Source organism: Culex quinquefasciatus, chromosome 3 (assembly GCF_015732765.1).
Source record: "Culex quinquefasciatus strain JHB chromosome 3, VPISU_Cqui_1.0_pri_paternal, whole genome shotgun sequence".
In the NCBI taxonomy this organism is placed as follows: domain Eukaryota; kingdom Metazoa; phylum Arthropoda; class Insecta; order Diptera; family Culicidae; genus Culex; species Culex quinquefasciatus.
In genome coordinates this window covers 161,051,434-161,067,625 of record NC_051863.1, presented here as the reverse complement: position 1 = coordinate 161,067,625, position 16,192 = coordinate 161,051,434, and the positions used below count along the sequence as shown (strand labels likewise).

Here is a 16,192-nt window from a genome sequence, read left to right as displayed (position 1 = left end):
GGTCAGGATTGAGAAAAAGTCACGCGTTGCAACGTCACGCTACATATTCACCTCTCAAAAATAGAATATTTGCTTAAAATAATATTTCAACACTGTTTCTTATAGGAAATTTAATGCCCTTTCCGAATCTGTAATAACATATATACCTTTTTTATGTATTTCTTGAGTTACAGCCGAAATACTGAAAAAAGTAATGTCAAAGCGTTGCAACGTCACGGCGGAATGTGTCAAAAGAGTTTTACAAACAGTCCAGACGCGATTATCCGGACAATCAAAACTTCGGATGATCGAATCACGAAAAAAAAATCGCTGTCTTATTTTTTATTGTTGCGCTTTTAAATACACCGCTGAACTACTTTAAAGCAATTAAAAAAAATCAATTAAAGATGGCGGCCAAAATGGCGGAGATGAAATATTGGAAAAATGCATTTTTTTATTTTAATAGGCATTCAAACATTAAAATTAAAAACTAAAATTTAAAACTAAAAACAAACGAATAAACAGCAATTCCCCACGAAAACAGCATGATTCGAAAAAAAGTTCTCCGATCGGGCTCAAAATTTTTCTGGGGTTCCGGGGTACAGCAATTTTCCGAGGAATCCGATAGAAATATTTTCTGACATAGGCTCTTTGGTCCCTAGACCTTCAAAACAGCATATTAAGTTTTCATAAGACTTTTTCAAATGTTAAGCTAGATTTTTGAAACTACTAACTATTTTTCTAAATAACCAAACTAATCACCTTTCTTTTGCATCTAAGAGAGCTAAAATGGGATAAAATGGCGCGGAGATATGATTTTTTGAAAAAAGTGGTTTTTGCAAAAATTGACGAAAATTGCCATTTTTCGAACCACCCAAACACGGCGTAGGTCACCCTAATGGCCAAACGAAAAAATACGGGTCTAATTATTTCGGCCAAGGAACCCCAGAAAAAATTTGAGCCCGATCGGAGAACTTTTTTTTTCGAACCATGCTGTTTTCGTGGGGAATTGCTGTAAAATTTTAGATCGTGATTCGAAAATCCGAACATTTGCATGGGACTTCGGAACTTCGGATAATCTAGTCTGGACTGTATTTTTATATGAAAAAAAAAACAGAAATAAAAAAAATAAAAAATATAGGTGAAAATATATTAAAAAATATAGAGTATCCGAAACCCTCGGCAAAGTTCCACTCCAAAACTCCAAAACTCAAAATTCATGTTTTAATTTTTTTAATATGACTTCAAAAATCAGGCAATAGAATTTAAGAATTTAAGAATTAAACAATTTAAGAATTTAAGAATTTAAGAATTTAAGAATTTAAGAATTTAAGAATTTAAGAATTTAAGAATTTAAGAATTTAAGAACTTAAGAATTTAAGAATTTAAGAATTTAAGAATTTAAGAATTTAAGAATTTAAGAATTTAAGAATTTAAGAATTTAAGAATTTAAGAATTTAAGAATTTAAGAATTTAAGAATTTAAGAATTTAAGAATTTAAGAATTTAAGAATTTAAGAATTTAAGAATTTAAGAATTTAAGAATTTAAGAATTTAAGAATTTAAGAATTTAAGAATTTAAGAATTTAAGAATTTAAGAATTTAAGAATTTAAGAATTTAAGAATTTAAGAATTTAAGAATTTAAGAATTTAAGAATTTAAGAATTTAAGAATTTAAGAATTTAAGAATTTAAGAATTTAAGAATTTAAGAATTTAAGAATTTAAGAATTTAAGAATTTAAGAATTTAAGAATTTAAGAATTTAAGAATTTAAGAATTTAAGAATTTAAGAATTTAAGAATTTAAGAATTTAAGAATTTAAGAATTTAAGAATTTAAGAATTTAAGAATTTAAGAATTTAAGAATTTAAGAATTTAAGAATTTAAGAATTTAAGAATTTAAGAATTTAAGAATTTAAGAATTTAAGAATTTAAGAATTTAAGAATTTAAGAATTTAAGAATTTAAGAATTTAAGAATTTAAGAATTTAAGAATTTAAGAATTTAAGAATTTAAGAATTTAAGAATTTAAGAATTTAAGAATTTAAGAATTTAAGAATTTAAGAATTTAAGAATTTAAGAATTTAAGAATTTAAGAATTTAAGAATTTAATAATTTAAGAATTTAATAATTTAAGAATTTAAGAATTTAAGAATTTAAGAATTTAAGAATTTAAGAATTTAAGAATTTAAGAATTTAAGAATTTAAGAATTTAAGAATTTAAGAATTTAAGAATTTAAGAATTTAAGAATTTAAGAATTTAAGAATTTAAGAATTTAAGAATTTAAGAATTTAAGAATTTAAGAATTTAAGAATTTAAGAATTTAAGAATTTAAGAATTTAAGAATTTAAGAATTTAAGAATTTAAGAATTTAAGAATATAAGAATTTAAGAATTTAAGAATTTAAGAATTTAAGAATTTTAGAATTTAAGAATTTAAGAATTTAAGAATTTAAGAATTTAAGAACTTAAGAATTTAAGAATTTAAGAATTTAAGAATTTAAGAATTTAAGAATTTAAGAATTTAAGAATTTAAGAATTTAAGAATTTAAGAATTTAAGAATTTAAGAATTTAAGAATTTAAGAATTTAAGAATTTAAGAATTTAAGAATTTAAGAATTTAAGAATTTAAGAATTTAAGAATTTAAGAATTTAAGAATTTAAGAATTTAAGAATTTAAGAATTTAAGAATTTAAGAATTTAAGAATTTAAGAATTTAAGAATTTAAGAATTTAAGAATTTAAGAATTTAAGAATTTAAGAATTTAAGAATTTAAGAATTTAAGAATTTAAGAATTTAAGAATTTAAGAATTTAAGAATTTAAGAATTTAAGAATTTAAGAATTTAAGAATTTAAGAATTTAAGAATTTAAGAATTTAAGAATTTAAGAATTTAAGAATTTAAGAATTTAAGAATTTAAGAATTTAAGAATTTAAGAATTTAAGAATTTAAGAATTTAAGAATTTAAGAATTTAAGAATTTAAGAATTTAAGAATTTAAGAATTTAAGAATTTAAGAATTTAAGAATTTAAGAATTTAAGAATTTAAGAATTTAAGAATTTAAGAATTTAAGAATTTAAGAATTTAAGAATTTAAGAATTTAAGAATTTAAGAATTTAAGAATTTAAGAATTTAAGAATTTAAGAATTTAAGAATTTAAGAATTTAAGAATTTAAGAATTTAAGAATTTAAGAATTTAAGAATTTAAGAATTTAAGAATTTAAGAATTTAAGAATTTAAGAATTTAAGAATTTAAGAATTTAAGAATTTAAGAATTTAAGAATTTAAGAATTTAAGAATTTAAGAATTTAAGAATTTAAGAATTTAAGAATTTAAGAATTTAAGAATTTAAGAATTTAAGAATTTAAGAATTTAAGAATTTAAGAATTTAAGAATTTAAGAATTTAAGAATTTAAGAATTTAAGAATTTAAGAATTTAAGAATTTAAGAATTTAAGAATTTAAGAATTTAAGAATTTAAGAATTTAAGAATTTAAGAATTTAAGAATTTAAGAATTTAAGAATTTAAGAATTTAAGAATTTAAGAATTTAAGAATTTAAGAATTTAAGAATTTAAGAATTTAAGAATTTAAGAATTTAAGAATTTAAGAATTTAAGAATTTAAGAATTTAAGAATTTAAGAATTTAAGAATTGATTTTTTTTTCATTTAGCGGTTTTGGATAAATCATTTTTAAAATTTTTATGTTTTAGATTTTTTTAATTTTTGCGGGCTTTTTTGTAAACCTAAACTTATCAACCTCTGATTTTTAATTGATTTGTCTTTATTTTAACATTTTGAATTATAAAGTTTTTAATGTTCTAATCAATTTATTTTTCCTGTATTTTCTTTATTTCCTCAATTAAATAATATATTTGACTGTAAATAGGCATCCTATTTGGACATTATTTTTTATCGTAATAGAGCAGTTCTCTACGGAATCAGTCTTGTTTCTTTAATTTTAATTTTTGTTTTTTTTTTTTTTTAATCCGGCTGAAACTTTTTTGGTGCCTTCGGTATGCCCAAAGAAGCCATTTTGCATAATTAGTTCATTCATATAATTTTCTAAACAAATTTGGCAACTGTCCATACAAAAATAATATGTGAAAATTCAAAAATCTGTATCTTTTGAACGATTTTTTTGATCGATTGTAGTTATGGATATTGACTACACTAAAAAAATATGATACAAGGTAAAAAAAATCGTGATTTTTAATTTCACATTTTGTTACTAAAACTTGATTTGCAAAAAACGCTATTTTTTCTGATATGTTTTAGAGGACATCAAATGCCAACTTTTTAGAAGTTTCCAAAATGGGCAAAAAATCTTAAACCGAGTTATGAATTTTTGAATCAATACTGATTATTTAGAAAAAATCGAAATATCGGCCGCCAAAATTTTTCAACTTCATTTTTCGATGTAAAATCGAATTTGCAATCAAAAAGTACTTTAGTGAATTTTTGATAAAGGGCTCCGTTTTCAAGATATAGCCATTTTTAGGTGACTTTTTTCAAAATAGTCGCAGTTATTCATTTTTTAAATTAGTGTCCACGTTTGCCCACTTTCGAAATTTTTTTTTGAAAAGCTGAGAAAATTCTCTATATTTTGCTTTCTTGAACTTTGTTGATACGACCCTTAGTTGCTGAGATATTGCCATGCAAAGGTTTAAAAACAGGAAAATTCTAAGTCTCATCCAAACAATCCACCATTTTGTAATGTCGATTTCTCAGCAACTAATGGTTCGATTTACAATGTTAAAATATGAAACATTCGATAATTTTTCCGATCTTTTCGAAAACAATACCTTCAAAAATTTGAAATCAAGACTAACATTTCAAAAGTGCGTAATATTGAATGTTTGGCCCTTTATTGTAAAAACTCACCTCGTCAGCATTTCCTCCTCCAACTTCTCTTTCTCCCGCAACCGCTCGACCTCCTTTCGCTTCTCGTCGATCTGCTTGATCAGCTCCTTCTGGTACTCCAGCTTGCGCCGGCTTTCCTCCTGAAAGGTTTCAAGAAAATCGAACGAAAAGTTGGTATAAACATAAATTAAATAATAAGTTTACAAATATAGGGGAGTTCAAAACAGCACAAAACAAAGTCAGGCAACGAAATGGGACTTAAAAAAATCAAAGTGGAAAAGAACTCAAAATCAAATAGAGGTAGGTACATCAAGCAGCAGAGTTCTCCGCTCGTTAGTGGGAATGAATTTCGTGGACGGGTTGGTGGAGATGGTCTTGGCGATCTTTTTGCTAGCGGCAATCTTGCTCGCCGGGTACGGACTAAACACATCGTTGGAACCTACTTCCGCCAGTATCCGGTTCCGGCGGTCGATCGTGTCTGTGGTGAGAATGGTGGACAGGTCAGTGTGGGTCAGATCTTCGATCAACTTCTCGCGGGGGCTACCTTTGCGCATGTACGCGCTCGGTTCGCTAGCCACCGCCTTCCGGATGGGGTTCTGGGTCGCCGGTGACGGCGAGGACGTCGTGACCAGGTGCGGGCTGAAGCTCACGTTGGGGGTGGCGCCCGTCGATGGGGACAGGTAGTTCTTGGCGGCTGAGGTCGACTTTAGGTTGCTGCCGCTGTTGTTGTGGTTGGTGTTGGTGCCCACTTCGTTGACGGTTTGGACGGCCTGGTGGCCGAACTTTTCCATGTACTGCTGGTGTTTCGTTGTGACCTGGGGGATCTGCGAAAGGAATGATTTTTTGTTAGTCAAGAAATCAACTGCAAAACTCAAGAGAGGTGCCGAACAGAAGTAAACTATCATAAACATTATGTTACAGAGGAAGCGCATGCAAATTTAAGATGTGAGTAAAAGGCCAAATTTGGTGAACAGTTTAGGTTGTTGTACTAATTAGAGAACAGGGAAGATAGTTTACCACATTAGCAATATGATTTACATTTTTCAGATACTCTTGGTAGTCGGCCTGGCGCGCCCGGGACAGCATCGATTTCTTCTCGTTTTGGTTCTTGTTGAAGCTGGGAAAGTACGAGTAGAAGGTGTCCGACACCCACTGTTCCATCTCATCCTAGAGTGGGAGAAATTAGGAAAAAAATTAAAGAAATATTAGGTAAGATTAGCCATGATGGTTTGATGTGGAATATTTTAGCATAGAGGAAGGTTTTTTTTTGTATTTTAAGCTAGACATTTTTTTTCACAAAAAAAAAAACAGAAGTAACTCAATTTTCTTTCGCGTTCAGGAGGTCATTTTAGGCAACTTTTGTCCTATACAAAACTTTACTCATCTTGTTTCATGTTTTTCTTGTTTCATTAACTTTTAGTATTTTGATTTGCATTTATCTTGTTTTTTATGCTAGTTTCTGATGGTATTTTTCTTATACTACCATCTTCTCTCATTACCTGTCTTTTAAGTTTTTGTTTATTTTTATGGTCAATTTTTCAATTGTTTGATTTTTTTACATTTTACTGCTAGAGAATGATACCAATGTTACCATTCGATTTAATTGTAAAAAATGCGAAGAGGCATAGTCTGGGACATAAAAAAATTACTGCATTGTTATTTTTACTTGAAATATAAGAAACTGTTAATAAATGGACCATCCATAAACCACGTGGCCACTCAAATAAAGACTGTTTATTTATCACTCGATTTCAGTATAAAAAGCTCAGCAATCCACAGTCCGACCAACAAAGTAAAAAAAAAGGAAATTGAAGGAAATTTTCTTAGCCCTAATTTGTTTTTGCAGGTTTGTTTTTCCTTTATAAAGTATTTTGAATTGAAAAAATGAATATTTCTTCAAAAAAAATAACCCGAATATGTTTGAATACGGTGTAGTTTATTTGAAAAAAATCGACAAGGCATTTTCAATTAAGCAGTTCTCTACGGAATCGGTCTTTTTCCTTTAATTTTAATTTTTGTATTTTTTAATCCGGCTGAAACTTTTTTGGTGCCTGCGGTATGCCCAAAGAAGCCATTTTGCATCATTAGTTCGTTCATATAATTTTCCATACAAATTTGGCAGCTGTCCATACCAAAATGATTTGTGAAAATTAAAAAATCTGTATCTTTTGAAGGAATTTTTTGATCGATTTGGTGTCTTCGGCAAAGTTGTAGGTATGGATATGGACTACACTGAAAAAAAAAATATACACGGTAATTTTTTTTTTGTGATTTTTAATTTCATTTTTTGTCACAAAAACTTGATTTGCAAAAAAAAAACACTATTTTTATTTTTTTTTTATTTTTTGATATGTTCTAGAGGACATCAAATGCCAATTTTGAGTAAACTTTTTTGAAAATAGTCGCAGTTTTTCATTTTTTTAAATTAGTGCCAATGCCAATGCCCACCTCTGAAAACAATATTTTTGAAAAGCTGAGCAAATTCTCTATATTTTGCTTTATTGAACTTTGTTGATACGACCCTTAGTTGCTGATTGCCATGCAAAGGTTAAAAAACAGGAAAATTGATGTTTTCTAAGTCTCACTCAATCAACACACCATTTTCTGATGTCGATACCTCAGCAAATAGTGGTCAGATTAACAATGTAAAACTATGAAAAATTCGTGAAATTTTCCGATCTTTTCGAAATTTTTTTTTCAGAAATTTAAAATCAAGACTTACATTTCAAAAAGGCGTAATATTGAATGTTTGGCCCGTTTGAAATGCTAGTCTTGATTTTAAATTTTTGAAAATATTTTTTTCGAAAAAATCGGAAAATTTTACAAATGTTTCATATTTTAACATTGTAAATCGGACCACTAGTTGCTGAGATATCGACATTAGAAAATGGTGTGTTGATTGAGTGAGACTTAGAAAACATCAATTTTCCTGTTTTTAAACTTTTGCATGGCAATATCTCAGCAACTAAGGGTCGTATCAACAAAGTTCAATAAAGCAAAATATAGAGAATTTGCTCAGCTTTTCAAAAATATTTTTTTCAGAGCACAGAGCACTAATTTGAAAAAAATGAAAAACTGCGACTATTTTCAAAAAAGTTAACTTAAAATGGCTATAACTTGAAAACGGTGCACTTTATCAAAAATTCACTTGAGTACTTTTTGATTGCAAATTCAATTTTTGCGACCAACATTTCGATTTTTTGAAAAAATCTGTATTGATTCAAAAAATCATAACACGGTCAAAGATTTTTTGCCTATCTGGAAATTTCTGAAAAGTTGGCATTTGATGTCATCTAAAACATATCAAAAAAAATAAATAAAAATAAAAATAAAGATAGTGTTTTTTTTTTGCAATTCAAGTTTTAGTGACAAAAAATGAAATTAAAAATCACCAAAAAAAATTTTACGGTGTATCATTTTTTTTCAGTGTAGTCCATATCCATACCTACAACTTTGCCGAAGACACCAAATCGATCAAAAAAAATCCTTCAAAAGATACAGATTTTTTTAATTTTCGCATATAATTTTTGTATGGACAGCTGCCAAATTTGTATGGAAAATTATATGGACAAACTAATGATGCAAAATGGCTTCTTTGGGCATACCGAAGGCACCAAAAAAGTTTCAGCCGGATTAAAAAATACAAAAAAAAAATCGAATGACCGAAATCTCCAGGGGGTAGCGAAGAAGACGCCATCTTGGAAGTTCAGAAAACAAACACTGACAATCAGTATTATACATATTACTATGGTTACACGAAGTGTGTTATCCTGGTTGAACTCAAAAGTCCCAAGCAAATGTGTAAAGGCAAACTGGAAAATGTGTAATGCCTATTCTGAGTGTACGGGCGCACTGTTTTGTCGACCAAAAGAAAAAAAGCAAAAAAAGGTAAACAGAAAAATCACTTTTTTCTATATGAATTTTTAGCCAATATTGGGATGGAATCTACAAGAATATGATGGAATTTGCCATCAGCAACACAATTCACGTGTTTTTTCAGGAATTTATCGTTAAAATTGCGGAAAATTTGAAAATCAAACACCCAAACAATGATTTGTTATGGGCTACCATTTGACAGCTAGTACTTTTGTTGTGGGCTCTCATTTGACAACCATGCTAATGTCGACTGTTGTCAGTTTGCTTTGGTCGGAATAGGGTTGCCATCCCCCCGGAAATCTCAGAGAATTGCTCAATTGGGTACTAAAGCCACATGTCAATTTTTATGTACAACGATAAAAAACATGATTAAAAACCATATTTGATCACTTTTTTTAATTTTAATGCAAAAAAAATATTGACAAGACAACATTTTTTCGATGGATCAACTATGGTCCCCTTGGAACGAGCTGTCAAGTAGGAGCTTTTCTGTCAAGAAGGACCGCGAGGTTAATTTTTCAAAATTGATTTAAAAATCCATTTTAAACTCTTTGTGGTCGTACAAAGGGTCATTGTACTCAGAAAAATAAGCTTTATCTCTGTACACAATAATATCAGCAATCTAAGCTTCATTTTAGGACCCAATTGCAAATTAGGTTTTGCATTCATAAATAATTTTTGAACCTTTTTTTTTTGGTAATATCATTCGATGTTGTGATTACCTTTAACACCTAAAAGGGGGAATTTGTATGAAAAAATTTCTTTTTTTCGATCTTGGGAGTTTAGGTGTTAATTAAAAATTGATATCTGCGGTAACAGATTTTGCAGCAAAAATGCAAAAGATGCCTTTTTAGTCCCCGTAACAATATTAAAAAATTCAGAAACTTGAATATTTCTGTTTTTTGAATTCCACTAAGTGTAAGGCCATTGCTAATTTTTCTGAAGGTTTTGTCCTACACCTTTTCAAAATTTCCTCAAACAAACGAGGGGCAAAAGAATCAATGACAAACCCTGTACCAACACTGGATTGTAATCTATTCAGAATATGTTGAATTATGTTTATTTTCGTTATTCTATCAATTAAGAAACATAAAGGGTTATTACAATTTTTGAATTTTGATAATACACGTTAAAAAAAGCAACACTGTATAGATGTTTTTAATATCTTTTGTCTCCTGAAAATGAAACTCAGACCTGAAATTTACAATTAAGTTGTCGAAGTTTTTAATTTAGTTATTTAGCCTAAAAGTCAACTAAAAAATCCGTTTTTTTCAAGTACCTATTTTCCTAGTCTTTCAAAATCTAAAAATTGCGGAAGACAACAAATCGATCAGAAAAACCCCTTCCATAGAAACAGATTAAACAACTTGACAATTTCAAAGTTCATTTCAGTAAACGCTTCAGTTTCGTCAAGTTATGATAGATTTGGGTTCGCTGAAGACGCTATAATCGATAGAATCGAATTTTAATAAAATCCCTGTCAATAAATAAAGTTGAAAATCTCTTGGGGTCTTGCTACCTCCATTGATAAACGTGACTGCGCATGGTTGTTCATGATAATTCCAAACTATTTATAACCGAAATTTACATTTTTATTGATAAGCTTGTTCATGGAGCCCAAATCTGTCAAACTTTGACGAAACTAACATTATCTTCAAAAATGTCGAGTTATGTTTGACATGCCAATGGCTTCTTTTGACATGGACAAAGTTTCAATCAAATAAAAAAAAATACAAAGGGGTATCCCAACTCAAACGTGTCACCAATCGAAATCAATTTTGTTTTGAAAGAAACAACTGAACTCAACATTTCAGTCTATTTTTTTACAATTTTGAAACGAAAAGTATCAACAAAATGATTTATACAGTATTTCAGTTAAACTCCTGCCAGAAAATCTAAATATCAAAGATTTTCAACAAAAAAAACCCTTATTTTACATCTTTATCCGGTCTATGATCCAAAATCAAAATATGTGTCAAAATTGTAATAACCCTATTCGATTGAAAATATAAAAACAAACGTTGTACAATAAGTTCTGCCTTGGCAAAATTTCACTTCACTTCGAACGAACAAAAAAAATCGTTATCTTATTTTGGACTGTCGAGCTTATGACTACCAAATTATTCTAAAGTGATCTAGAATTTTAGGATTCAAGATGGTGGCCAAAATGGCGGCGTGAAATATGGAAATTTGACTAAAATATGGTCTCAAAACTTGAATTTAAAGTTAAAAGGTGGAAAATAGAAAATATATTTGTTGTTCATGATCCGGTTATCCCAAGTCCTGTACTTTGGATAATCGAGTCTGGGCTGTAGTTTTCAATTGATTGTACAAGTGTTTTCAATGAAAATCCTCTGATTTTTAGGTGAAATTTTTAATGGGGTGAGACAAAAATGTATGTATCCCTTTTTTAAAATAATTATAACACATTATTACACATGACACTACTGACTTCTGCGTGTGCAGACTGTCATTCTGCCAGTCTGACGTGTAACGCAATCGAATTGATTGACGAAGAAGCTTTGCCTACATTAATGAAATCGATTCTCATCGCTTTTTTTCGTCACCTGCATTAGCATATAATTCCATTCGAGCCATTCTGTGGGCAGTTCATTCATAAAGTTGGTCCATTCAATCTAAATATAGAGCATTATTGCGCCAAGAAAGTCCCCAAGGCAAATTTCAAAGAATGAATATTTAAACCAACCCAAACAACTTACTTGCACAATTTTCCTTTTTTTTCTCGTTGGCACTAAAAATTACTCATCCTTGCGTTGCGACGACGCCAAAGTTTGCCGTGACCTGATAAATGAAAGTTTTAAAATTCTGCAGGTTCCATTACGACCGACATGAACTTTTTTTTTGCCGTTTTTCCACTTTAGTTTTTCCGCAGACAAACATGCAAAACTGTCTGTTGTTGTTGAACTTGTTAAGCTTTTGCTAATGTGCGTCCCTTTTCCGTCGCAAACAGTCGCAGGGCTTGAAATAAAGCTGTTGAAATTATCTCCCCGTCAAGCTGCTTTCCCACAGGCTTTTCCTTCACACTGAAAAAAGTAGTTCAAAACTGATAGTCGCAACAGTCTGAATGTGAGTGTTGTTTACCGGTTTGCAGCCGAAGGGAAATGGTCTCCCTTTTTCCCGCATTCACTGCAAACCTCGGGCCGGGCGATTTCCGAGCGATTATCCTCGTGTTGCGAAGTAATCAAACGGATTATGAAGAGTGAGTGCAGGGAGCAATAGAGACTTCCGAAGGATTTTTGTGGTTTTGAATATTTTATTTCTAGCTTTATTTAAATGTTTTGTAATTATTTAGCCAGGTTTTGAAATTTTGGACTTGAAAAAGATTGAGATAGATATTCACAATTTACAAAATTTTATTTTAATATCATTTTGCTGAATTTAATTCTTTAATTAATTTAATTAATTTAACTAATTTAATTAATTTAATTAATTTAATGAATTTAATTAATTCAATTAATTTAATTAATTTTATTAATTCAATTAATTTAATTAATTTAATTAATTTAATTAATTTAATTAATTTAATTAATTTAATTAATTTAATTAATTTAATTAATTTAATTAATTTAATTAATTATTTTTTAAATTAATTAAATTAATTAAATTAATCAAATTAATTTAATTTAATTAATTCAATTAATTGTCCTTCTCCGAATAACATCGCTTTGAGTGTATTCACATGAACATTTGTCGATTAAGTTTTTCACAAGCTTTTTTTAGCTAGAAAATAATCTCAACACACTGGACTCCAAAAGCCTTGATCTATAATTTTTTTTAATTGGGATTTTTTTTAAAGAAATTAGCAAAGAGCTGTTGACACTAAACTCTTTTAACAAAGGCAAACTCGGAAAACAGCCCAAAGAGAGAAATGTGCTATTACCAAAAGCAAAACAAAACCATTAAATAAAAACGTTACTTAATCCACCTATAGGTGGTTGGTGCCTTCCTTGCATTCATAAAGTGATTACACAACACAGCTCCAAAAAAGTGTATACATAACACTTATTTTTATCAAAATATCTGAGATCCGGCCTCAAAAAAAGAGTATTTAAAACACTAAAGTACTTATAACTTTTGATAGGGTTGTCAGATCTTCAATCTTTTGGGCTCGTTGGAAAGATCTTTTGATTACCTATCTAACGATTGGTCGCATGATAGATCCGGACAAATTTTTCATCAAAATATTTGAGATCCGGCTTCAAAATGTGTATAAATAACACTTAAGTGCTCATAACTTTTGATAGGGCAGATATATAGCAAGATGGGTTTTCTTCAAAAACCATCCTTTTTACAATCTTCCGAAGTTTAGCTAATATCGTTTTTCATAATATTAGCTAGGGTCTTGTGGGACCCCAAGACAGATCGAATGAGACTTAAACGGTCCAAATCGGTTCAGCCAGTCCGGAGATAATCGTGTGCATATTTTTCGGTGCACGGACTTACAGACATACACACGCACAGACATTTGTCCAGAATTTGATTCTGAGTCGATAGGTAAACGCGAAGGTGGGTCTACGAGGTCGAATAAAGAAGTTCATTTTTCGAGTGATTTTATAGCCTTTCCTCATTGAGGTGAGGAAGGCAAAAAAAAAGTAATTTTATTGTCTTTCATCATCAAATTACGAAAAAATCCGTATTATACTTAAAACTCCGAACAACATTTGGCCGGCTAAAAACCCATGAAGAACCAAAATATTGTGTCCTTGAAGAAATTGGTCAAAATTTTTCCATGGTTTTAGACATATTAAGCAAATTAAAAGTCATAAAAAATTGGGTTATGGACCCTTAGAAAATTTTAGAGCAAATTGTTGATTGCTTTGAGGATATATCAATAAGTAAAAAAAACAGCTTCAATTTTTTAACTTTTTATAAAAGTTTTGATATAAAAACCAAATGGCCAAAATAATGTCTTTGACAAAATTGATTAAATAACATTCCCATAGTTCTGGGCATATTTAGCTAAATAAAATATAATAACAGGTTGGGTTTTGGAAAATTGAAAAAAAATTCCCACTGTTAGGGGTTACATACATGTAAGAAATCACAAAATTTCATATTATAGAAAATTTATTGAATCTATTAAATAGATGATTTTCAATCACTCCTGAAAGTTTAACGAAGATATTTCGTGATAAAACTGAATAAGAAACGGTGGTGATCGGTTTAACGAGTCTTCACCAAAAATGTTGAGCTGATTTGGTCAAAGCAGTGTTGAGATATCGTTTACTGAAACTGCTAGCTTCAAATAGCTATTTAAAATTGTTTTGCTAATAGAGCAATTCTCCACGGAATCAGTTTTATTTTAATTTTAATATTTGTATTTTTTTAATCCGTCTGAAACTTTTTTGGTGCTTTCGGTATGCCCAAAGAAGCCATTTTGCATCATTAGTTTGTCCATATAATTTTCCATACGAATTTGGCAGCTGTCCATACAAAAATGATGTATGAAAATTCAAAAATCTGTATCTTTTGAAGGATTTTTTTTATCGATTTGGTGTTTTCGGCAAAGTTGTAGGTATGGATACGGACTATACTGGAAAAAAAAATTATACACGGTAAAAAAAATTGGTGATTTTTAATTTAACTTTTTGTCACTAAAACTTGATTTGCAAAAAAACACAATTTTTAAATTTTTTTCATATTTTTATATGTTTTAGGAAACATCAAATGCCAACTTTCCTGAAATTTCCAGGTTGTGCAAAAAATCTTTGACCGAGTTATGAATTTTTAAATCAATACTGATTTTTTCAAAAAATCGAAATATTGAACGCAACAAAATTTCAACTTTATTTTTCGATGTAAAATCAAATTTGCAATCAAAAAGTAATCTAGTGAATTTTTGATAAAGTGCACCGTTTTCAAGTTATAGCCATTTTTAAGTAACTTTTTTAAAAATAGTCGCAGTTTTTCATTTTTTTTTAAATAGTGCACATGTTTGCACACTTTCAAAAAAATATTTTTCAAAAGCTATTTTGCTATTTTGAACTTTGTTGATACGACCCTTAGTTGCATGGATAATGCCATTGAAAGGTTTAAAAACAGGAAAATTGATTTTTTGTAAGTCTCACTCAATCAACACACCATTTTCTAATGTCGATATCTCAGCAACTAATGGTCCGATTTACAATGTTAAAATATGAAACATTTGTAAAATTTTCCGATTTTTTCGAAAAAAAAAATTTAAAATAAATTTAAATAAAGACTAACATTTGAAAAAGGCGTAATATTGAATGTTTGGCCCTTTTGAAATTTTAAAAACAAAGTAGAAATTCTTAACCTAAGTTTTGATAAGGTTATAATTTTTTCTCATTAAGGGGCCATCCATAACAAAATCAGATATTTTAACAGGACTTGTGATTGCAATGACCTTCGTTTTGTTATTCCCACCTGCCCGGGGACTGTCGAAAATCCGTACAGTTAGTAGCCTTAGCTGTAGAGTAATTCTCCAGAATTTTGCATTTTTTTGTTCGATATTTTTTATTTCGTATTTTGGATTTGAATTTTGGATTTGAATGAAACTCTGTCCATTCCCTATGTCAAAAGAAGCCATTTTGCATCACACGTTTTTGTTTACAATTTTGCTAGATGGTCATACAAAATGGACATGCGGATATACGAAAATCTGTATCTTGAGAAGGGATTCTTTGATCGACTTGGTGTCTTCGGCAAGGTTGTAGGTTATGATGATGGCTCTTCAGGAACAACTAGGGACACGAAAAGGACCACCTGATTTTGTTTATTCGACTTTAGTGCTAAACAAAAGGGAGAATTTCCAAAAAAGGTTTTATTTTTTATTGCGTGCTTTAGTAGAATAAAAAGGTATATTTTGCGATAGAGTTAGGATGGAGGAAAATCTAGTAGGGGAAATATACCCTTTCTAATCAAACAACTATCTTCGTCATATGGAGAGTTTGATGTTCGATTAAAGCTCCAAAAATACTATTTAGGCTGTAAACTTACCAGCAACAGCACCGCCTCGAGTAAGTACGCAAATTTATGCCATTTACTGGCCAAAAAGATCAAATTTAATGCACTTTTGATCATAATTTCTATTTTGCGAGACCATTTCTCATCATTTTGGTGGCACACACATCCACACGCAAGATCAGAGGTTAACTGCTTAACGAAAGCCGCCATCAATATCTTTTCGCTTGCGCTAACGATGCCAAAGCGCTTAAGATATGAAATTGATTCCAATTACCGGCAACATGTTCTTTTGCACATTAGTTAGTCACTCACTTGAAAAATAATCCCGAAACATGTAAATAATTAGCAAGCGTCATCAAAAAAACAAACGCGCTAAGTCTTTTGACGTTTCAATTTTGACCACCCATTCCAATCGAAGGCTGAAGAAAACCGAGCGAGAAGCGAAGGCAAATAAAGAACAAAGGGTGGCCACCAACACCACCAGCAGCGCTTGTGGTGTTGCCAGGAAACTTTCGCTATAAATGCTACTTT

At 29.7% G+C, this 16,192-nt stretch overlaps 1 protein-coding gene across 3 annotated transcripts in view; it reads right to left on the bottom strand.

Moving 5' to 3' along the window:
- LOC6041123 (coiled-coil domain-containing protein 66) overlaps nucleotides 1–16,192 on the bottom strand; it is a 40,901-nt gene that overhangs the window by 12,643 nt on the left and 12,066 nt on the right. For 2 of the 3 annotated variants that reach the window (XM_038259997.1, XM_038259999.1), the window contains exons 2-4: nucleotides 5,876–6,004; nucleotides 5,281–5,661; nucleotides 4,859–4,977 (exon numbers count right to left, since the gene is read on the bottom strand). In XM_038259997.1, coding sequence (XP_038115925.1) covers nucleotides 4,859–4,977; nucleotides 5,281–5,661; nucleotides 5,876–6,004 — 629 coding nt within the window. Of the gene's footprint in view, nucleotides 1–4,858; nucleotides 4,978–5,280; nucleotides 5,662–5,875; nucleotides 6,005–11,433; nucleotides 11,799–16,192 lie in introns of those variants that run through there. The other variant, XM_038259998.1, reaches the window with a different exon arrangement.